This window comes from Rhincodon typus, chromosome 10 (genome assembly GCF_021869965.1).
Source record: "Rhincodon typus isolate 14 chromosome 10, sRhiTyp1.1, whole genome shotgun sequence".
In the NCBI taxonomy this organism is placed as follows: domain Eukaryota; kingdom Metazoa; phylum Chordata; class Chondrichthyes; order Orectolobiformes; family Rhincodontidae; genus Rhincodon; species Rhincodon typus.
In genome coordinates, this window is record NC_063341.1 from 43,064,267 (window position 1) to 43,089,942 (window position 25,676).

At 39.5% G+C, this 25,676-nt stretch overlaps 1 protein-coding gene across 1 annotated transcript in view; it reads right to left on the bottom strand.

The window, feature by feature from the left end:
• Window positions 1–2,400: 2,400 nt before the first annotated feature.
• Window positions 2,401–25,676, bottom strand: part of LOC109914996 (FAS-associated factor 1-like) — a 106,586-nt gene continuing 83,310 nt past the window's right edge. Inside the window, exons 7-8 of the mRNA XM_048602093.1 lie at window positions 6,319–6,424; window positions 2,401–2,418 (exon numbers count right to left, since the gene is read on the bottom strand). Of these exons, the coding sequence (XP_048458050.1) occupies window positions 2,401–2,418; window positions 6,319–6,424 (124 nt within the window). The remainder of the gene's footprint in view (window positions 2,419–6,318; window positions 6,425–25,676) is intronic.

The window sequence follows — 25,676 nt, forward strand, 5'->3', positions numbered from 1 at the left end:
GAACCAAATGTACCTTTATTCTGGCTGTCATTTCCATTCCTGAACACGTCTTGGAGCATAGTAAATTAATGCTGCTAGGGTTTTGTTAAGTAATGAAAATCTATTTCCCAATTATTGGAGAATTTGCTACCAATGAACGTGAATTTCAAATCATCCAAAGAAACAAAAGGACATCAAAAATGAAAAGGCTTTAAATTAATCCAATATTATTTTTTGTATAGAGGGTTGCTAGGACAAAGAACATGACTACAAGCAACAGTGGAAGCAGAATCCACAATAGCTTGCAGAGTGAATGTGGAATATACTTACATTAAAAGCAAATTCAAAGCTATGTAAAAACAAAATAAAGAAAACAGGATCAAAAGCAGAAATTGCTGGAAAACCTCAGCAGGTCTGTCAGCATCCTTGGAGAGAAATCAGAGTTGATGTTTCGGGTCAAGTGGCCCTTCCTCAGAACATTAGCTCTGGATTTCTCTCCACAGATGCTGCCAGACCTGCTGAGATTTTCTAGCAATTTCTGCTCTTGTTTCTGATTTACAGTATCTATAGTTCTCTAGGTTTTTAAAGAAAACAAGATTATGTCGATACCTTTTTCAGAAAGCTAGCTCAGGAATGGCTTTTTCATGTGCACTGGAAAAGACTAGGATTCTAAATTCCAGTGATAGTAGGAACTGCAGATGCTAGAGAATCAGATAACAAGGTGTCGAGCTGGATGAACACAGCAGGCCAAGCAGCATCAGAGGAGCAGGAAGGCTGACGTTTCTGGCCTCGACCCTTCTGAATCACTTGTTCTAGTCTTCGGCGCAGCTAAAATGGCGAATCACAGCACCTTCACTTAACTGCTTTACTGTCTTTCACGTACATTATCACCATCCTACCCTGCTTGCCTATTTAAATTGCCAATCTTTTCCTTCAAATCTCTACATCTATCTGATCTCCGCCATCTCCTCTAAAACATAAATTCTTCAATCTCCCAAAAATGGTTTCTTTTATATCTCTCACCACTGTTGGGATAACCTTCCATTACTTAGTCCCTTCTCTCAGGAACTGCTCCAGAATCTACTATGTCTCTTCATCTCTCTGCCATCCTTCACAAACCTTCGCAAAAACCATGCTCTCTCTCAAAGCCACAAGTACCTCCGAACTTCCCAAACATTTCAGTGTTCCATTACTCTGATTACCCTGAATATATTTTACAGCTTAACGGTATTAATTAAACTGATATATTTGTACTTCAGCCCAAGAAATATGCCATTGCACTTATGTACAGCAATATATAAGTAGGTATAATATAGATTCTGGCTTCTGGATCATCTCATAGACATGTCACCTCAATGATTGGTATATCCATCATGACCATTTCTTGCCTCAGGAAACCGATAATTGTCTCAAAACTGCATACTGGAAAGAATATTCATGAAACAGGGAGATAAAGCTTACAGGCCTGTTCAAACCTCGAATTTTGAATTGCAGCTAATGTGAGCGATTTGTTAATTTATCTAATTTGTGAAATTTAATAGATTATTCATTGAAATTTACAGCTTCACTCATGAAAGGAACTGGACTGCTTTCTCGGATAACCTCTAAACAGTAAACACTTCCATGAATGCTCATTTCCCTATAAAAGGGCACAAGCAGCTATCTACATGGGTAAAGGACAGCAAGGTATTCAACAAGGATTGCAGCAAATCTGGGTATGCCGACAGCTATGGTAGGAGCCTTGTGATGTAGATTCCAACCATTAAGAAGAGCCATTTTGAGATTTAGAGGTTAGAAATGCTTTGTAATGCCAAAACGTGTTTTGTTAGGCCATGAAGTGACCTGTGCACTTTTGGAAAGTCATTATTCAAAATCATTCACAAACTGCCACAAGCATTGTTATAATTTTTTGAAGGTTTACTCATTTGTTAGCAAAATTACCTTCTATGATTAAAAGAACAGGTGTGCAGAAACTGTTGGTGCAACCTGTATGTAAGATACCTGGAGCAAATGAAATGCAGCAGTTCAAGAAAGCAGTTCACCGCCACCACCTTCTCAAGGGTATCTGGGAGTGGGCAATAAATGCTGGCCCAGCTAGCGATATCCACATCCCATGAATGAATGAATTATAAAATAAAAGCATAACGTTGCCATTCTACAAATGCCTTTGGCTTGTTCGTGACCAATACACGAACAACTGCTTGTATTTTAATTGATTCAGAGGCAGTGGTGGACTGTGACAGTGATAATGGCTTACTTTGTTCAACTGGTAAATTCTGTAAGATTGGAGTTTAATGAACATCACCAAATGAGTGTCGGAATGCTGCTCAGACCTGATTAGATCTCAGTAGGTAAGTTCATCATCAGAACTCTTTCATATCACTAGAATCATGATTTGAAGATTTGGAATTAAACTCCAGCTTAGTAGAGTTTGCGTATCTGGAAAGAACAAAGAACAAAGAACAAAAGAAATTATATCACAGGAACAGGCCCTTCGGCCCTCCAAGCCTGCACCGATCCAGATCCTCTATCTAAACCTGTCACCTATTTTCCAAGGATCTGTATCCCTCTGCTCCCTGCCCATTCATGTATCTGTCTAGACACATCTTAAATGACGCTATCGTGCCCGCCTCTCCCATCTCTGCTGGCAACGTGTTCCAGGCACCCACCACCCTCGAAGTAAAGAACTTTCCACGCATATCTCTCTTAAACTTTTCCCCTCTCACCTTGAAATTGTGACCCCTAGTAACTGAGTCCTCCACTCTGGGAAAAAGCTTCTTACTATCCACCTTGTCTATACCTCTCATGATTTGGTAGACCTCAATCAGGTCCCCCCTCAACCTCCGTCTTTCTAATGTAAATAATCCTAATCTACTCAACCTCTCTTCATAGCTAGCGCCCTCCATACCAGGCAACATCCTGGTGAACCTCCTCTGCACCCTCTCCAAAGCATCCACATCCTTTTGGTAATGTGGCAACCAGAACTGTACGCAGTATTCCAAATGTGGTCGAACCAAAGTCCGAAACAACTGCAACATGACCTGCCAACTCTTGTACTCAATACCCTGTCTGATGAATGAAAGCATGCCGTATGACTTCTTGACCACTCTATCGACCTGCGTTGCTACCTTCAGGGTACAATGGACCTGAACACCCAGATCTCTCTGTGCATCAATTTTCCCCAGGGCTTTTCCATTTACCGTATAGTTCGCTCTTGAATTGGATCTTCCAAAATGCATCACCTCGCATTTGCCTGGATTCAACGCCATCTGCCATTTCTCCGCCCAACTCTCCAATTTATCTATATTCTGCTGCATTCTCCGACAGTCCCCTTCACTATCTGCTACTCCACCAATCTTAGTGTCATCTGCAAACTTGCTAATCAGACCATCTATACCTTCCTCCAGATCATTTATGTATATCACAAAACAACAGTGGTCCCAACATGGATCCCTGTGGAACACCACTGGTCACAGTTCTCCATTTTGAGAAACTCCCTTCCACTACAACTCTGTCTCCTGTTGCCCAGTCACTTCTCTATCCATCTAGCTTGTACACCCTGTACTCCATGCGACTTCACTTTCTCCATCAGCCTATCATGGGGAACCTTATCAAACGCCTTACTGAAGTCCATGTATATGACATCTACAGACCTTGCCTCATCTATCCACTTTGTCACTTCCTCAGAGAATTCTATCAAGTTGGTAAGACATGACCTTCCCTGCACAAAACCGTGCTGCCTATCACTAATAAGCCCGTTTTCTTCCAAATGTAAATAGATCCTATCCCTCAGCGTCTTCTCCAGCAGCTTCCCCACCACTGACGTCAGGCTCACCAGTCTATAATTACCTGGATTATCCTTGCTACCCTTCTTAAACAAGGGGACAACATTAGCAATTCAGAAAGAACTTACATCATGAACTTTGTGACTGATACAATGCAAAAGGGTTTCAGGAGAGGCCCAGAAGAGATTCATTGCAAGTGTTTAAAATAATGAAGGATTTAGATAGAAAAAACAAAAATAATTTTGTCCAATGGATAATTGTTCACTATCCAGATGACACAGTCTTAAGGTAATCAATAAGGAACCCAGGATGACATACAGAAAGAGAAACAGGTGTGGATTTGGAATGCACATTCCAAAACAGTACTGCACAGATTGAACAGAAGCTTTCAAAGGAGAACTGAATAAAAATACAAGAAGAAGAAAATTTTGCTTAAATCTGGGGAAAGAGCAAGAACTGGCTGAATTGCTTTTTGGAAGGGCCAGCACAGACTGGTTGGGCCAAATGGCAGCACCATTCTCCTTTGTTAAATTCAATGATTTCAAAATAGATTTTAAGTCTTGCAAGTCAACACAGATATCCATGACCATAAGTCAGAGACTATGTATGTGGGCAAATGATAATATCAGTAAAATTCAGGGGAAAATTTCTATTCCAAGGTTGGTATTTGCTACAACTATACTGATGCACTATCCACACACTATCTTCCTCCATTCCATTCCCCTCTTCATGGAAATCAATTGCCAGTAGATATTCCCAGAAAAACTCTTATGGTTTCACTTGATGGAGAGGTGAAGGAACTCCCCTGCTGGAAAGCACAAGGTTTTTGTTAGATTTACCAAAACAAAAATAAATTGAGTACCAAACCCTGAATGCAAAATACTGCTATTCCTCTATAGGATTTGTTCTATAAATCTGGTTACCTTCTGTAGAGGAAATCTACTTGTTCACGGCATTGCATTTTATTTGAAAACTGAGTTAGATGTCTTAATGAGACCTGGACTACTTTCTTGTTGTTTTAAATGTGCATCAAACCGCATCAACGTGGGCCAGTTGCAAATGCTTGGGAAAAAAAAAAGTCAGAAAAAAATGGGCTGGCTGCTTTAGATGTTGTGTAAAAATAGAAAAGATGAAAATAATCAAAACTAACTCTCATTTTTAGCGAGTCTGCTTTAATCCAACAAAGAGAAATTGAATCACTATATTTAGCAGGATAGAAAATGTCCAATGCTTTTATCAAATTCAGGGATTGGACACAAAGTGTGGCAATGGCTCTTTAAATATTCAATGACATTTTATGTGGGTGCTAAACAGTTGGGTTTCCAATAACCAGTTAAATGAGATTCAAAATCTGTGTAGGGTGAATGGGACAAGAAGAGATGGGACCTTGCTAGATTATGCAAAAACGATTGAATGGCCAAAGTATTATGTCTGTGAATTTGGCCATCGGTGAGATTGGTAGAAAGGGCCCCCCCAAGGAAGAAATTTAAAGTTTTTACATTATTTTACTGATGTACTGAAAAACAGCCTTACAATCCTGTAGTGTTGCTAAGCACACTTCTTTATTCATTAAAAATATAGACCATTGCAAATGATGGAATCACAGAAATTTACAATTGAGACGGATCACTCAGTGTCTGTATCAGCTCTCAAAGAGCTATCCATTTACTTTTATTATCTTGTCATTTGCCCATACTTTGATGAATAAGTATTAAAATCCCCAAATTCAAGCTTCTGCCTTCAGGTTTTACCACATTGATTAACCTTTTATCATAATTCATAGACAACTTGAATTCAACTTAATTTTGACAGCACGAGACCAATTAATTAAAACATAGTTGATATAACAAAAATAAAATGTGCTGCCCATTTCATTTAAATCAAATATTTCACAATATTTTAATCAACAGACATTTTGCAAAAAAAGTGATAAAATGAATTTACATTTCAGAAGAACAAAAGGAATGCAAGATCTTACTGCATCTAACAGTTATCAACCCAAAGCAGAGTCTCTATTTGTATATAATATTTGCAATAATCCAATTTTAAATTTAGTTGATTTTCCTGCAGTACTCAAAATAGCAAAAGAATGATTGAAAAGATCATGGCAATTTAGTATTGTATGATTTTGAAAGCTTCTGGAAACTATAATTGATACAAACGGATCAATCCTCCTTCTGAGAGACTCAGTTAGGTCTCACCTTGAATGATATACAATAAAAGTACTGTTTGTCTTAACAATATAGGCTATATTAGCTGCACTAACCCCTGGAACTGCCAATTGCTGAATCTAACAAGTGTGAGGTTGACAACAACTATGTGGAAACTACAACCCACATACTCCTTTCTCTGCCCCCCGGCTAAAAATCTATGACTACGTGTAATAATAGAGAAAAATAAAACAGCCACTGTAAATCTCTTACAGCAACTTTCAGACAAGCAAACAAGAAATCAGAAATTTGCACAACAATTAACAAAATATTAGAACCTCTTTAGCAGAGCTTCGATTAGTGATAATGAGCTATTTGTACCTCCCAATTCCACCGTAACTCACCTCTTGTATAGTTCTGGTGCCCGGAAAGTTCAGGCTATAATCCCGTTGGGCTTCTCTATGCGTAATGATCAGCATGAAGTTTTGATTTAATGACTCCTGTAGGGCACTGAAAGAGTGGAGATAAAAACAACTGAATCAGGGGAACAGCGTGTTCAAGCTTGCTATCAGACTGACTATATGAAGTCCCAAGAGTATGCTGACTACCAGATGGGCAAGTCTTAACAAATTCAGCTGTAGACTGATCTTAAAGCAAAACAGTATGGTGTGAGTGACCAGAAGGGATGTAACTAGTCAGTTAATTTTCTCTTTACTTTTAAGAGTAATCATTTACTTCTCACACCAATTACATGGATAAACATAGCACCTGTTGGATTAAACAGTTTTCAATTTAATAGTGATTTGTAAAACCATTCAAGTATTTCTCACTTTACATCAGTAACATGATAAAAATTATTTTATCAAATTAATCATTCCCTTTTCATTACTGTACATATTTTTATAATCTTATTTTATTGTTTCATCTGAGATCATAATGTGTCACAAAATAAACACTTCCAATCATATTATGCTACCAAAGATTGCGGGTGCTGCCCAAGGAACTCAGTTATCAAGACAGCTGATTTTATGATGAAAGGTTCTGATAATGATGATGAACAACTTAGATAAAAGACAAAAAGTTACATAACACCTTTGACATTGTACATGGCAAATGAAATCTCGATTGTGTCTTACAAATTTTTTTTTTTACAATTGATTCCTTTTGAAATCATACACTTCTGCTCCCCGTGCATTTCAATTCTGTATCACAGACATCCTTAAATCTGGAAAGATGGAATGGTTCACTAACACAGCAGCAGCAGCTTCCCTCCCAGTGACTGTGTCCCTCCCTGCCTTCCGGTTGCAAGTGGGTGGGGAAGTTCAAAACTAGAGGTCAAATTTTTAAGGTGAGAGGAGAAGGATTTAAAAAGGACAAGGGGCAACCTTTTTTTTTTAAACAAAGAGATGGGTTCGTGTGTGAAATGAACTGCCAGAGAAAGTGGTGGATGCAGACAAAGTTACATTGTCTAAAAGACATTTGGATAAGTTCATGAATAGGAAAGGTGTGCAGGGATATGGGTCAAGCACAGACAGGTGGGACTACTTCAGTTTGGGAACATGGTCAGCATGGACCGGTTGGACCAAAGGGTCTTTTTCCATGCTGTTCTCTTTGCCAACCAACAGAAACTGCACAGAAGCAGAAAGGATGGAAGTTCTGGATTCAGCATTCCAACAAACAAAAAACTCAAATAATGGGGGACTTGAATCTGCTCATGTCAATTAATAATAGTCTCATGAATAACATTATGCTAATTAAAAGTAACAAAACTAAGCCATTTGGACAGTTTTTTTAACAGCATGAAATATAATCTAGTTTAGTTTACATTTTATTCCCACAATTCAGATTTAACATGTTCAGATTTTCACTCCTGTGATTTACTGAATGAATTTGCATTGATATAGCTCTCCACACATAATGGATTTCTTTTGAATCACAGTAACTTAAAAATAAATGCAACGGCCAAATTACACACAGGAAGATCACACAAATAACTGAATAATCCAATCATCTGATATTTGTTCATGGTCACTGTAGTAGGAATGTCATTTAGGACAACTGCAGAACTCCCACTTGCCTTTGAACAGAACCAAAGGATTTTTCCTGCCCACACAAACAGTAAAAGGGGCGTGGGCCTCGATTACATACTTCATCCGAAACAGCACTTCAAATAATGCATCAATTCCTTACATGGGGCACAAATACAAGTACTCTACTTTCCATAAGGAATAGAAAATCTTACATCAAAACTATCAAGTAATCATGAAAAATCACACCATAATATCTTGCAAAACTTTGAGGAAGTATGCTTGTGTGACAACAAAAAGGGAGTCAATGATATTGGCTTTACTCTGGAAAACCCATTAACTCCCATCTTGGGCTGCACAGTTTAGTAAAGGAAAACTATGTAACTATTGTCCCGCCTAGATATAACAAGATCAACGAGGACAGCCAAAGTCTGGGAGCAGGTTGCCTACAAATCACACTCTTCACCAGTAAAAGTCCTAAACACAGAAGAACTTGTTATACACGCTACCTTGAAAATAAAATTGCCAATTTAGCCAATTTCTCCACTTATTTCGAATGTACATAAAAAGTATGTACTATGCTTAATAAATTTGTCTACTTAAATAAGTGAAATAGAGAAAACCAACAAAGTCATGTTGAAAATATTTACATACTTTGTGAATAACCAACATCATTTTAAATGAAAAGCCCTTATGTATTTGTGCAACATTCAGTTTTGTCTCCATTTTTCCAACACCCTCTTTCCAGTGTACACACTTCACATTATTTTGATACAGACAATCCTAAGAGAGCATCAAATAATTTTAATATGCATTTATTAAAATACTATTCAGATTCACTTTGATTTCAGTCACACAAAGTACACATGAAGCAGGTGTTTTCTGAGAAAAGCAAATTTGATACGCCTTTGATAGTTCCAACAATTAATAAGTTATGGCACACAGTAAAGACATTCTTTTACTATGAGTACAATACTAGCTTATGCTAACAGAATCCAAGTTTACTGTAATTACTGCATATTTACATAAAGTAAAAAAAATTAAATCACTGTGAGCAAGTAATGTTTGATGTGGCTTGTACAGCTATATTTGGCAGATTGATGTTTAAAGGACAGACACGTGACAGACTGAAAATCCAGCAAATACGCTTTTGCTGAGGCTTTCGTGTTTATTTTGTATTTTAAATTTGGACATTTTAATATGCCATGGCATGCATTTCCAAACTTCAAATTATAGTTCTGACTTTAGTTGAATTTTCAAAGTACCTTAGCTCTGTATGATGTCATTCCCCAGAGACTGATCAAATTAATGATAAGTAACGGTGAACTACAAGATGAATTTTACATAATTAATGCTCTGTTACAAATGTTAATAAATGCCAAGGTACCTGAAGGTCTGCTCCAAACATAGAGCTTTTCTGAACATGGGTTTTTTTTGAAGCAAGTGTCATCTTTTTCCAATGTTAAAGAAATGTATTTATCTGCTCTATTCCAAAATCATGATAATCAGTTTGGGCACAATTAATTATTTCCTTACCGTCACAGAACAATTTATAAAACTTAAGTGCCTCTGCAATTGTTTCAATAATGTAGTTAGTGAAGTTATGAAAATTAAAAGAGCGCTTCCAATTGTTTTCATAGAAATACTTATGCTAAGTCTCATTAAATTGCATTGTTATTCTTCCTACGCATAAAATATTATAGTCAAGACAATGTACTGATTACCACATACTTAACTTGTGCCTTTCATGCCATATCCATTGTAACCTACCAAGCAGATTCCCCTCCTTCACTCAAAACACTCCTGACAAGTCCTGGAGCTATCTCAAACATACACTCTAAGGTTAGCAGTCTAAACCTCCAAATTTCCAGCTCTTCAGCTCAGTGCTCCCCTCCCTAACAATCTCTCACTTACCCACTCAGTGCCATCCTGACTTAATGGAATTGACCACACAAAAATGTCTTTACTTTACAGAACTGTATCTGATTTATCCAATTATTCATACAATACACTACAAGGAGTGGACTACATTCACTTTATTTGCTTCTTGAGCATACGTAACACTGAAGTTTCAACAAAGGAGATTTTCCAAGCGTTAGTTTTTTTACCTTATTAAATTAGTAGTATGAGTACAATCATAGATCCTGTGACAACCCATCTATGCTATCCCCTTCTAGCACTTGGCCCATAGCCTTGAATGTTATGACATTCCAAGTGCTTATCCATGTGCTTTTTAAAGATTGTGAGGTTCCCTGCCTCTACTGCCATCCCAGGTACTCCATTCCAGATTCCCACCAACACCTTAAAATTATGCCACCTCATTATTGATCTTTCAACTAAGGGGAACAGCTGCTTCCCATCCACCCTGAGCATGTCTCTCATAGTCTTAGACAACTCAATGAAGGTTTCTGCTCAGCCTTCTCTCCTGTAAAGAAAACAACCATGGTGTATCCGGCCTCTCTTCATAGCTAACATGTTCCAATCCAGGCAACATCCTGGTGAATCTCCTCCGTACTCCCTTCAGAGCAATCAAATCCTTTCAAGACAGTTCCAACAGTTTTAATACTGAAGTAACTCCACAGAGGCCAGTATCCTGTCACCAAGTCACCCTTAATTTACATGTGCAAAGTTCTTGACGCTGGTCTGGCTTCCTCAGAGCCGGCTCTCAGAGTGAACAGGACCTCTGACACTTGGAGAAGTCCCAGAACATTCCAGAAGACATAACCTGGCTATAATTTCAAGAGACTAAGTTCCAATTCTTTTCTTTATTTTGATTTATATAAGTGGGACTTCTATTTATTGGAACAGCATACCATTAAAATCTTGTTTTATTCAAAAACACTTAGTAGTTAGAGGGGAGTTGTCCTATTTGTTAATAGGAAGTATTGTGGGTAGACAGATAGGGTCCAGGATTTGAACGGATTTGGACAGATCTGGACAGATTTAGGGTACGAAAGATCCCAGCAGATTTAAACAGACTTGGGTATCAGTGTCCGAGATCTTTAAATAAAACTTACATGATAATTTGAAAATCTGTTTAATATCGGTTACTTGTTGGTTAAATCAAAAGAGGGGAAAGGGTTCTCAACTTTGCTAAAGAGGTTCTGGGAGTTGAAGATGCTTCCCAAATTTGCCAAGAAAGTTTACAAAGACAAAGACAGAGAAAGGAGACACTGTTAGAATTAGCAAACAGGCTAGAATTGGATTTAACTAGGGATAAGAGGAAAAGTGAAATTGTGAAGGAAATAATCAAGCATTTAGGTATACCAGAGAAACAGGCAAGTGCAGTGGAGTTAGAAAACATGAAATTGCAAATGAGCCAATTGGAGTTAGAAGAAAAGAAAGGGAAAGAATGTTCTAGTTGGAAAAGATGAAGCAGTTTGAAAAAGAGAAAGAGAGAGAGTCTGAACTTCGGAATTTGCAAATTAGACAGGAAAATCAATTTAAAAGGATAGAGATGAAGCTAGAAGGTAGGTTCAGTGAGGAGGAGAGTGATGATGAGCAAACCCATTTTAGCCAGAAAGACCTGGTAGGGATATATACATATATATCAAAACATTACCAAAATTGAATGAAAAAGATGTAGAAGCCCTTTTCATTTCCTTTCAGAAACTGGCTACACAAATAATTGGTCAGAGACTGTGTGGGAAATGTTAATTCACACCGAGTTGGTAAGCAGGACGAGCGAGGTGTTTGCAGCGCTGTCAGAAATTGTGTCAGGAGACTATAAAGTAAAACAGGCTATTTTGAGTGCCTATGAATTGGTATCAGGAGCAGAGAGATAACAGTTCAGAAATACGAGAAAGGAACCAGGTCAGACTTATATCGAGTTTGAAAGAATGAAACAGAGCAACTTTGAGAGATGGGTGGGAGCATTAAAGATAGAAAGGACATACAAGGATCTTAGACAGATTATTCTGCTGGAGTTTAAAAACACACTTCCAGAAGTGATAAGAACTCATGTTGACGATTAGAAAGTTAAAACAGCGAGAAGAACTGCAGAGATGGCAGATGAATACACATTCGTGCAGAAATTGAAATCTAGCTTCCGACAGCAATTTCATTCCATGAGGGATAGAAATTGAGAAAAAGGGAGATCCTTCAATGACAAACAAAAAGTAGATCACACCAGGAATAGTTTACCATATGTGAAAAATGAAGCCCAAGAAGGTGGAATAGAGGTGAAAGACCTCAGGTGTTTTCACTGCAATAAGGTAGGACATAGCCACAGTGCTGGTGGTTAAAGAGAGATGCTGGGAAAAAGGATGTGGTAAAAGAGGCGAAACCAGTGAGATTAACTGATGTAGTGAGAAATCGCAAGAGAACTAAACGACCTGCAGGAGAGTGCACAGCCTAGTCACGAGCTGAATAGTAAGATAGCACCCAATCTCTTCAAAGACTTAACCTCTCAGGGTAAGTTTTACTCGGGTAGAACAGGTGGAGTACATAAACAAGTGAAAATTTTGAGAAACGGGAGCTGGTCAGTCTCTAATAGTAAGAGATAAAAGTACTTGCATTCCTTCTGAAATGTTGCCTGAGAAAGTGATATTCTGTGGAATAAGTTGAGAGAGAATTCGTGCTCCCCTGTGAAAGATGAGGCTAGAAAGTCCAATCAAGACTGGATAAGTGATAGTGGGAGTGAATAAAGAGTGGCGATTCCAGTATTCCAGTTTGTTCTTGAAAACAATAAAGCCGGATCAAAGGTCAGAGTGATACCCATTATTGTGGAGGAGCCGAAAGAAAGCCAGAGAACTGAGGAGTTAAAAGGAAAATATCCTGGAATTTTTCCAGACTGAGGTGGTGATAAGATCCCACAGTCATAAGTTAAAACAAGAAGGGAAAACAAACGAGAAAGATCAATGAGTTGAGGTCGAGTTATCTGACACCCTGTTTGATGAAATGGTAAAAGGAAAAACCTAAGCAGATAGACGATCAGGCAGAGGAGTTTAGATCTGAAAGATTAATGGGCTACAACAAAAAGATGAGGCGATAAAGGATTTCTAACAAAGGCTACTCCGAAGAGGAATCAAAATATATTCCAGAATGTTATTACCTTGAGAATAAAATCTTAAGGTGGAAATGGAGACCTTGGCTGGTTAGTACAAAGGAGAAATGGGCAGAAGTTCACCAGATTGTGTTGCCAGTCGAATACAAACAGAAAGTATTGTGGGTAGCACACAAATTACCTGTCGTGGTCATGTAGGAGCAAGGAAGGCTCAGGCTAAGATACAGAAGCATTTCTATTGGCCTGGATTACATAAACATGTGGCTGAATTTTGCCATACCTGTCATACATGTCAGATGGCAGGAAACCCACAGGCAGTAATAAAATCAACGCCTTTGATGCCAATTCGTACATTTGAAGAACCTTTCATGCGGGTTACAATTGATTGTGTAGGTCCCCTCCCTAAAACCAAATGTGGGAGCCAGTATTTGTTAACCATAATGGATGTGTCTATCAGATTTCCGGAGGCAAATCCATTACAGAATATCAAGGCAAAACAGGTTGTGGAGGAGTTGCTTGCTTTCCTTACCCGTTATGGACTACCCAGGGACAGTCAGTCAGACCAAGGGTCCAGTTTTACTGCCAAATTATTTAAGGTAGTCATGGATAGTTTAGGTATCCGCACATTAATTCAAGTGCGTACCATTCTGACTCTCAAGGAGCTTTGGAAAGGTAGCATCAGACCCTAAAGACCATGCTGAGGGCTTTTTGCCAGGATTACCCAAATGATTGGGATAAAGGTATCCCATTTATATTATTTGCTATGACAGATACTCCAAATGAATTGACTCAGTTTACTCCATTTGAATTGATATTCAGACCCGAAGTAAGAGGACCTTTAAAATTAATTAAAGAAAAGGTGATAGGTCCAATCTCAGAGATCTCACAGTTGGATTATGTGGGAATAAAGTATTGGCACTGTTACCAGTGGTAGGAGATCCCTTCAAAGCAAGGTTTAGTGGTCCCTATCAGATTGAGAAGAAGTTAAGTCAGGTGAATTATCTGGTAAAAATTTATCAGGTATGTCATGTGAACATGCTGAAAAATTATTATGACAAGGAAAGGGGACCTGAGAAACTGGTATTAGTTACTGCCATTCAGAGGGAGGAATCAAATCCAGATGATTTGGATTTTGATGCGCCTCAGAATAAATTGAATAATGAAGAAGCCCTTAAAGAATGGGATAGGATAGTGAGCTCTCTGTCCCAGGAACAGAGAACTGAATTGAAAGGCCTGTTGCAATGCTAGGAGGACAGATAGAGAATTAGAAATGTGAGGACTAATACCATAGCACATGAGGTTTACGTAGGGAATGGTGTTCCAATAAAACAATACCCCTACAGGTTTAATCTTCTCAAAGCATCACAGGCTCAGAAGGAAGTGGAAGCGATGCTCCAAGAAGATATCATACAGCCGAATCAAAGCAAGTGGAGTTCGCCGTTAATGTTGGTTCCCAAACCTGATAGTACTCAACGCTTCTGGGCAAATTATCGGAAAGTCAATGCGGTGACCAAATCTGACTCATACCCAATTCCAAGGCTGGAGGACTGTGTGGAAAAAGTAGGACAAGATGCCTACATCACAATGTTGGACTTACTTCACGGTTATCGGCAAGTACCTTTGTCAGAGAGAGCGAAATACGTTTCTGCTTTTGAAACGTCAAATGGGCTGTATCAATTTAAAGTCATGCCCTTTAGAATGAAGAATGCACCGGCCACTTTTCAAAGACTTAAACAGAGTTGTGGCAGGATTGACTAATTGTGCCATCTATATAGGTGACTCAGTGATCTTTAGCCATTCATGGAAAGATCACATCAAGTATTTGGCAGAGCTCTTTGAGAGACTACAGGAGGCAAAGTTTTTCATAAACCTGGCAAAATCAGAATTCATGAAGGCAGAAGTGACATTCTTAGGGCACAACATCGGACACGGACAGATGACGCTGAGAATGATGAAAACAAAGACCATCAAGGAATTTCCATGACCATCTCAAAGAAGGAAGAGCTACGTTTTTTGGGACTGAGCAGATTCTACAGGAAATTTGCACCAAACTTTAGGGATTTGTTAAAGAAGAATACGAAATTTCAGTGGACAGAACAATGCCAGGAGGCATTTGAGAATTTCAAAGCAGTGTTAACCACCACATCAGTTTTAGCCAAGCCAAATTGCTTGAAACGCTTTAAAGTCACCATTGACGCAAGCAGAGTAGGGTTTGGAGCAGTGTTGTTACAGGTGGATGATTGTGGAATTGAAAGGCCAATCGGTTATTTTTCAAAGAAACTCAATATCCACCAGAAAAGATATTCAAGCATTGAAAAGGAGTTATTGAGTTTGGTACAGGTCTTACAGCATCTTAATGTCTACACTGCAAACAATACATCAGAGATGGTTGGGTATACCAATCACGATCCTTTGACATTTCTGGAAAGATTAAAGGACAAGAACACCAGATTAATTCAATGGAGTCTTATGTTACAAAGCATTTAATTTACAAATTGTACATGTTTCAGGTCACAAAAATGTTATTGCAGATGCTTTGTTGTGGGTTTAAAAGAAAAATGTTTATCTAAGATAGAAACGGTAGTGTTCAATGTTGCATATATGTAGAATTAGCACGAGATGTGTACTCTAGATTAATGAGATATAGATCTAGTAATGACGCTGTTAAGGTTTAGAAAAGAAAAAAAAATGAAGCCATCTTTTCATAATGACGGTGCTTTTTTTCTTATGGGGGAGGTGTTGCGAAGTTGGGTACAGTACTTGTGGATTGGTAGGCAGGAAGATAGAATTTGGCGTTTGTAAAATATTGATGGTTATAAAATGATGGGGGGAAAGCAATGTGTGGTCCCTTTAAAAGATGATGTGCTTTTATTAGGTTTGGAGATTTTTTTAAAAATGTCAAGGGCAGATTGTGGGTTTGCAGGTGCACAGAGTACCTGAATTGTAACATTTTTATCAAAAGGCTGGATGGTTAACAGTCCAAGCCACAGTTTTGTTTTGTTATCAAGGCTAGTTTGAATTTAACCGACTAATTTAAACCAAGCACTTAGATACTAAAAACTAATTAAATTTAAATCTGATGGTTTTGACAATACAGGACCAATCCTGTTGTAAGAAACTGAAATGTCATTAAGTGTGTAAAAGATGAGTGCATTTGGAAAATTGGGCAAGAGCAAACTGCCATCTGCTAAGAGATCAGCTCTCTTAGCACTTAGAGAAAGTATCATCTAAATAAAGGTAACATGGCACTCTTAGTTAATAGTCCTGACAAAAGAATTCAATGGAGAAGGTGTTCTTGACAGAAGATCAACAGAGAAGACACAGAAAATGCCAAAGTAGTGGCCTGGTTGTAATTTCAAGAGACTAAGTTCTAATTTTTTTTTATTTTGGTTTATTTAAGTGGGATTTGTATTTATTGGAATAGCATACCATTAGAATCTTGTTTTATTCAGAAACACTTAGTTGTTGGGGGGGGGGGGGAATTGTTTGGTTTGTTAATAGTTCAGTTAATTTGATCACGGTTAGAGTTAGATAAATAAATTGTTACTTGTTGATTATAAAGTGAGTGTCAGGGGACTATTGAATTTAACCACTCCTTTATTACAGATTCAGGGTGAGAAGCAGGTTATACCAATTTTCACACTTCTTTTAACAGATTATAAGGCAAGGCAAGTCTCTCTTGGTGTTTCGATTTTAGTTATCAGAGGAGGGAGTCAACCTCCACTTCATAATGTAAGCAACCCCTTTTTTGAATGCATTCATGGGTTGAGGGCGTCACTGCCAGGCCAGCATTTATTGCTTATCCCGAATTGCCCAGATGACAGTTAAGAGTCAGCCGCATTGCTGTGGGTCTCCAGTTACATGCAAGCCAGACCAGGTAAGGATGGCAGTTTCCTTCCCTAAAGGACATTAGTGACCCAGATGGAGTTTTCCGACAATTGGCAGCAGTTTCACGGTCATTATGGGACTCTAAATTACAGATATTTTTTATTGAATTCAAATTCCACCATCTGCCATGGCGGTACTCAAATCTGGGTCTCTGGATTAACAGTCCAGCCATTACCATCCCACAAGCAGAGCCAGATTCAACTATTTGAGTCTCTTTCCAATTAGCCTCTCAATTTCTACCCTCTGTCCTTACACCCCAAAGACAACATTTCAAGAAGGCAGCTCAATAACACCAATTCCAGGGCAATTAGTGATGGAAAATAAATACTTGCCTAGCCAACAACGCCACATCCAATGAATAAAAATAAACCTTTAGTTCAACCAAAACTCTTAATCAGCATCAAAATCCCTCACTTTTACCGCTATGCTTGCTGAACTAGTGTCTTCCAGTTTGGCTATGCCAACCTTATAAAACCGCTCATCCTTGCAGTCAAATCCTCCATGTCTCTGGCATTTTCTGATCATTCAATTCATGAAAATCTCTGCAGCCATTCAATCTGGCATCAACATGTTTTTACCTTCTTGTTTTTCAATCAAACCTGAAGGCTCCTTACTGCAGTTAAATGTCATGCGTAAAAATATATCCTTAGCATTAGGTGGCAGTTACTCACAATTATCAGAATGATTCTCAATCCATTCAGCTCAAGATTACAGGAGCACCACACCAAAAAAGAGTTTGGGCATTTTCCACACATATGGCCTCCTTCCTGATCCCTTTTCTTTACCCCATACCTCCAATTACAGCATCACCTTCCTCCCCAAATAACAAATTTCCAACCAAGATTTCTATTGATTGATGCATCCTTGCCACTTCGGACCCCTCTCAGCAATTCACAAACCAGAACAATAAAATTGGGCGTGCTCATGACAGAGACAGAGGCTGCTGTGTTTGTTTACCCTCTTCCCCTTGCAGCCAACTATAGGCTGGGAGAAAATAAAACCAGTATACAAATCCTGGGGTTGCAGACCTGGTCCCAATATCTGCACAACAGTGTCTTGACTGCACAACTGCCATTATGACCTCTTGAGTTCACGATCAAAAATCTCATTCCATGACCAACTCTCGTTTTGGTAATCTGCCATAAACACTATTACTTTCTCCCCAATATTACACAGTCAAAAACACTTTCTCCAGATGCAAATCACATATGGAAGGGTTTTCTTGTAGCTCATAGTGACAGTGGACTTCCCAAAAATAGTAACCTTAGATATTTAATACAGTTACCCTTAACATGAGAACCTTTGCTGGGAGTATCAGAAAATACCGATTCTTCTAAGTACATCTAAATTTGGAAAGCTTCGGTGATCAGAAATCTTTCTCTCTAAGTATCCGATTTTAGTCATGCACACCATCTAGTGGCAAGATAAAGCTATAGTGCTGATTACAAGTCTTCAGCACACTGCCGAGATCTTTCGATCTCTGGATAGTCAGAGTCCAGACTTTCGCTGAAGATGTGCATGACAATCATGCGGAAGTTCATAAGTAACGGCTACGCGGGAATTGCCTAGGAAGTTAAAATTTTCAGCGGGCAAATACCCGACAGCTGGAAACCTCTGAGGAAGTCCCTAACTGAGTTAGAGCTGGAGGCCAAGGAAGGTTGTGACTTCCTAAATCATAGAATCCCTACAGTGTTGAAGCAGGTCATTTGACCCATCAAGTCCACACTGACCCTACAAACAGCATCCCACCCAGACCCAACCCTCTACCCTATTCCTGTAACCCTGCATTTCCCATGGCTAACCACAGCCTGCACACTCCTGGACACTATGGGCAATTCAGCATGACGAAACCACCTAACCCGCACATCTCTGAACCGTGGGAGGAAACTGGTGGTAATCCACACAGTCATGGGGACAATGTGCAAACTCCACACAGACAGTTGCCCAAGGCTTGAATCGAACCTGAGACCCTGATGCTGTGAGGCACTGTGCCACCCACAGTAATATCTCTACTTAGCCTGCAGGCGTAACAGTGACATGCCAGTCACTTGCCAGTTAAACTCACCATTCTGGTCCCATGTTCACATTTCTGTACTAGGCCTTCTGTAGCGTTTCAATGAAACCAAACACAATCTGAAAGAAGTGCACTTCATTCTTTATTTGGGGAGTTTACAGTCTTCTGGACTAAACAGAGTTCAACAACTTCTGGCCAGGAATTCCATTTTAATATCATTTTTCCACATTAGTGCCTGGATCTCGTATCTCATGATTCTGCTTTCAGTCAGAGCTCATTTTCATTCTGCATTTGGTACCTACTCTGGATCTATTCCCTGTCTTCTCCACTTTTTCATCTTTACCACTCCCTCCTTTGTTCTCTGACACCTTTATTTTCAATCTTCCAGAACTTTTCCCTGACCTGTCCTTCTGTTCCACTTGTCCCACGTCTCTTCTCAACAGTATGATAAAAGTCTGCAAATATATAATTATTTTTAAGAGTTTGCATAGCAAAATAGTGACAGCTGAGTATTGGTTTCTTTTGTGCAAGATATTCTTACAAAAAAAAAGCCAGAGTATCCTTCCAGAACAGTGATCGAAACCAGTACTGAACAGACTCCAAAGTCCAGGTGAATGAACCTGAAAGAAGTCAGTTATAGTGAAGTAAAACCCCAAGAGTTGAGATATGGGGTGTAATTCCTCTGAACTTCAATTTTCGTAGCACTAATATCAGGAAACAATTTAAACATAGCTTTGTTGTATTTTGACATAATTCTAATGATCTTATATATTAGGATACCTTGGTTTAGTTTTTGAAATCTGCAGCCTCATGTGAATGCCTCAGCAATGAACCATCACAGTTATTAACCAAAGAAAACTAGCAAGCTATGTTTCATTCTGAGATCTGAATTATCTAGTAGTACCATCAGCTGGGATCACAGCAACAGCACAAAATCCAGGACGTTTCCAACGCGCTTCAACTCCAAAGTCAAGGAATTCAAAATGTTAATGCTGCCCACAGATACTGCCAGCCGAATATCCATCAAAGAATCAAACATCTTTGGCGTTTGATTCACTGCCGCTTCTCTCCCAGAAAACCTACTTTGAAGAATCTCTGCTCCTCTCTCCAACAGGATACCTGTTGGCATCCTTCATTATGTTCACCCTCTTCACTTTCGATTTCTCTCCAAGTGTTTGATAAGGTAGTTACCAAAACTCACTTTCACAGGTATCTCCTTTCGCAGTGGCTGTCTCCAGCTAGAACTCATTCCACATGGATTCCAAATGAAGTTCCATCCTTAACTTTTTAAATTCTACCCAGGATTAGATATCTCCAAAACATACAATGGTCCTTGGACCAAGACCACTCTGTGCCATGTGCAACCTCAAGCATACACGCCTCACTCTCCATCAGCACCAACCTAAGCTACTTTATAGGTGTCCCGGACTCATTTCATTCTTTATCCCAGCTGCTGTCTGAACAAGAAGCTTCTTCTCTTCCCTTTGTGTGTTAAACTGAACTTCCAACAACTCTCAGGTACTGACACTCCACCAGGTCCTTCTTCATGTCTCCTTTTCTGTGTACCCGTCCCTTGTTCTAATCCCATACCTTGTTATGTATTCAAAATACCATCTGACCTGCTATTCCCTGGCAACGAACAACCAATGCTCAACAAAAGATTCAGTTTTATCTTCTTAAGCCACCACCTGAAGTGAGTTTCAGGCATGACACAATGTTCAACTTTTCTTCTACTGCCTTCACCACTATAACCAATTCTTCAGGCAAGAGCAGTTCAGCTGCTCAACAGACCTTTCCAGTATACCCCTTCCACCTGGAATCCTCCTCCTGGACTCTTACCTGCTTTTGCTCTTTTCAATAAGAACGGTTGATGCGATAGTAAAAGTCTAAATTTCTTTGGTCCCCTCATCCATTCAGAACAATCACCATCCAAACTTGCTACACTCTGTTCTAACCCTGACTGTTATGAAACTGCTGACAAGAGTGAGGCTGTTATCATCTGGGATTGTGACCCCTGTCATGCAGAGACTAAGCACCAACTCTCAAACACTTTCCCACCTTCCCTGAATTATTTTTCATTGGTGTGGCTGACCTAAGCATTGCTGGTATATTTGGTAACTGCTTTCGAGTCTTTGGAGATGGCACGTTTGGCTAGTTTGTCTGGCAGTTTTAAGCAGACAGTACTCTGAATGTCCCTGGCCAATGTAGTCTAGTGTTTGTCGGGGTGTATCAGGTGTGAAGCCTCAGAGGCAATGCACTCAAAGATGTTGACGACAACAGAGTTCATGACATTTGAGGCCTTGGACACAATTCTGGTGGAAGGATGGACCTGGATCAGCACCCAGTACACGTAGGTCAAACAGCTCTGTTTCCTAGTCTTCCCCCACTTCTTGGGCAGTTTCTTGGTGACTTCATTAAGCGATCATTTTGATGCCTTTCGGGACACAGCACACTTCACCATGGCCACCGATTCAGGCAAGAGTTCCTACCACAGCAAACTCCTCTTCCCCAGATCATCTGCCATTACTGAACATTAAGCCAGTACTTTGAGGACTGTCAATGATCTGATTTCCTTTGGAGATCTTCTGTCCACATTTTCCACCTTACATCCCACAATCCCACACAGCCTTCTTCTTCTTTCTTCTCAAATCCACAAGCATAGCTGCTTTGGAAGACCCACTGTTTCAGATTGTTCCTGCCCCACTGAGCTTATTTCTTCCTACCTTGATTATTTTTCTTCATTGAACAGTCCCTTCTCAAATACATTTACGATTCTTCTGATGCCCTTCTTCAGTACAATAATTTTCAGTTTCCTGGCCCTAACTGCCTCTTCTTCACTAAGTAATACAATTACTCCATGCCTCTATTTCCCAAAAGGATTGTCCGACAGCTCTTCACTTCTTCCTAAAGTGGAAGCCTGAATAGTCCTCAGTCATCACCACCCTCCTCCAGCTGATTGAGCTAATTTTTACCTTGAACAGTTTCTTCTTTAAATGGTCACATTGTCTCCAAATAAAGGATGCAGCTATGGGTTCACACATGAGTGTTGATTTGCCTAACCTTTGTGGGGAACCTGGAAAATTCCTTGTTTGAATCCTTCTTGGGTTCCTCACACCCAGCTCCCTGTAAAGACTCCGTTCAATTCTCCGACTTTTATCATCTTAATTGCTCTGTCCTGACAGTGCTAGCTTCCCCATGATGCTTTCAACACAAATTATTTATAAATCAACTGAGAAACAGGTTTGAATTCATGGAACATGGGCGCCAGTACTGGGGAAAGATGGAGCTGTTCTGATAGAACGGGGTCCACCTGAATTATGCTGGGAGTAGAATCCTGGCGAATTGAATAACTAAGGGTGTGGAAAGGGCTTTAATTCAACAGTGGGTGGGGGTTTGGTTGCAAGGAAAATTATTAAACAAGTTAAACGGGGAGGTAGGGCTCAACAGAGGTTAAACTTTCCAGAACAATAGTAACAGAACAGACAGCATGGAAAGGGTCTGAAATCTAACTTCAGGCACAGCAGATAAGGGGAAATCTATGAGAAGGGGGACAGTCAATGCATGACTGGTGGTGTTGCACTTAAATGCATGCAATACATGAAACAACGTAAATGAACTTGTACTGCAGATGAAAGCTGGCAGATATGATGTTGTGGCTGCAAGAGGATTAGGGCTGGAAACTAAATATCCAAAGATATGCATCCTATTGAACTCGCTGCCGCAGATAGCTGTGGAGGCCAAGTCACTGAGTGTATTTAAGATAAAGATAGATAGGTTCTTGACTGGTAAGGGGATCAAGGGTTACTGGGAGAAGACCGGAGAATGGTTTGAGAAACACATCAGCCAGAAGACTCACTGGGCCGAATGGCCCAATTCTGTTCCTATTTCTATTGGTCTGACTTCGCATGCCACGAGCCTCCACTGCCTTTTTTTGCTAACTCCAGCATGATGCCATCAAACACATCTTCCTCACTCAACCACTATAAGCACTCAGTAGAGACCATTCCTTCCTCAGTGTTGTCCAATCCTCTGTCACCCCTAACATCTCATTCTAACACCCACAAAAGCCAGTTTCCAGTCAGTTGCAGAAGTTACAACACGTGCCCTTTACATGTTACCTCCTCAATGTTTAGGACCTTAAAAACCCATTCCAGGTGAAGAAATTTACTTTCAATTCTTTCAACCAAATGGACTGGATCCACTGCTTATAAATGCAGTCTCCTATTCACAAGGGATGCCGAATGCAAATATGAACAGACTGGCTGGAACACCTCCACTCAGTCCATAAACATTATTCCATCTTTCCGGTCACTTCTAATTTCAAACCACCGTCCTGCCCCAGTTGCGTTGTGTCTTCGGCCTGCTGCAGTGTTCCAATGAAGCTCAATGAAAACTGGTAGAAGAGCACCTCATTTTCCATTTATACACTCTAAAGCCTTGTGGATTGAACATTGGGTTCAGCAACCTCAGAACATAAACTCGGCCTCCATTCCTTCCTTCCACCATAATGTCAGAAATGGGGATGCTCGCTGATGACTGCACGAAGTTCAGTAAAATTTGCAACTCCTCAGGTATTGACGTAGTTCATATCCAAATATAGCAGGACCAGGATGATATTCAGGTTTGTGCTGACAAGTAGCCATACAAGCGTGGTGATGATCATCCCAACGACAGAATATAACCATAACCATTTTGTAGATGGTACACACTGCTGCCATCATGTGTCAGTGGTGAAGGGAGTGAATGTTGAAGGTGGTGGGTGGGGTACCAATCAAGCAGTCTGCTCTGTCCTTGATAGTGTTGATTGCCATTGACTGAGAATTGGTTGACACTTATCCCATTGAAGTTGGCTTTCCAGCCAGTCTGTTCTTATTCTAGATTGTTTTTTGCCCTATTCCACAGTCAGCCTCAACTTTGTGGTACAACAATCACTATACTCTCAATATTCTCCCACAGACACCTAATCCACCTCATTCCCAAAACCAGATTGAACAGTGCTCTACCCTCCTAGTAGGCTGGATATTTACTGCTGTTTAAAAAAAAAACCTGAGCCCAGTCTAGGAACTCTTGCCTCTTTTTGCCAATTACATTGTTACCATCCCAGTCAATATTCATATAATTGGTGAAGTCCCCCACTATAATTCTTGTGTTTCCCTGTAATGTCCTTGAAAATTTCTTTCTTCCAATCTTTCCAAAGAGTTCTTGTTTTTTCAAATGCACCCAAACAAATAACTGCATCGGTTTTATTCCTTCTCTTTAACTAAGTAGATTGTAACCTTGACAACCTCCAAGACATCCTCTCTCTCCAGCACTGCAAAGCAATGCTCTCTTTAATCAATAAATCTTCTTTTCCTTCCTTTCCAAAAGAATTTGTATCCAGGAATATTTAACATCCAGCCATGACCTTCTTTTTGGCAGGTCTCTGTTACAGCCAGAACATCATATCTCCACATGTCAATCTTGGCCCATAACTCACCAATCTTAGTTACGAAGTCATGAGTTTTCAAAAAAAAACTCGTCAAAAATACACGAACTTAAAACATTTTAACGACAAACCTATTGCATATGGTATAATTGTCAATTTTTTCTTCTTTGTCCCAAGTGACCCCAAGAGATGGTCCTTTCTGTCATGAAAACAACAACAATACTGGAGATCACAGCAGGTCAGACAGCATTTATGGAGAGAGAATTTGGTAACATTTTGAGTCTGGATGACTCTTCATCAGACCTTCAGCATGATGTGATCTGCAGCATTTGTTGTTTTCGGTACAGATTCTAGCATCTGCAGTAATTTGTTCCTACATCCATACTATCATGTCTCATTCGGGAAGCACACTGGAAATCAAGCCCTGCTTTTCATGGAGTCTTCACAAAGTTAGAGATTTTGCAAATGTACGCAAAATTCCCAGTTTACCTGCCTTTTTAGATCAATGTTGCCAGGAAGCATGGGTTACGTATTTTTACTTTAGAAGAATGAGTATTTATTACAAATAAATAAACTCTAGCTATAGGTAAACAATTATGAACCGTCAGCATATAACACTACTAGTTGAAGCTCTAACTGCCTTATAAAACTCCCTCTACATAGATATTCAGACAGACCAGAAAGCAGCATTGTTGTTATGGGTGGACGAAAAATTCAGAAGGCAGTTCAATTGCCCTCAATGAGGTGTGTGGGTTCTGTTACTTTTTAAAAGTTAGAGAATACCGAAAAGTATATCAAGCATGTATGAAAATCAAGAGAAGTGCGGATGCTGTAAATCAGGAACGAAAATAAAGTTGCTGGAAAAGCTCAGCAGGTCTAGCAGCATCTGTGAAGAAAAAAAGAGTTAATGTTTCGCGTCCAGTGACCCTTTCTCAGTTTCATGGAGAAAAAGAGAAATGCAGACCCTGCATTACTAAAGACACCCTACCCAGAACACAGAAGCCTTGTTAATTGCTAACTGATATGGGTGAGCAGGGCAAAACCTTAGCAGACCACAGGATATTCAGGGGCAAAAGGTTACAAGATAAGCAAGTGACCACATAAGCGAACGGGCAGCACGTGTTTGAATCCAATGAGTAGATATGTAATAGACAACGATTTGATGTAATCAACATGCCTAGTTAGTTGAATTATGAATTTGATGTAATTAATTTGCAGACCTGATGTAACTGTCTGCCTAGTAAATTGATTTACAGACTTCATGTAATTACTGATTAGTTAATTGACTTATAGATTTGATATAATCAATCTCATAGTAACAGTTTGTAGAATTACACAATTATAGTGTAAAAAAGTATAAAATAGTGTTGCGCAGCTATTCTGTAGAGCGAGCTCGATTGTCC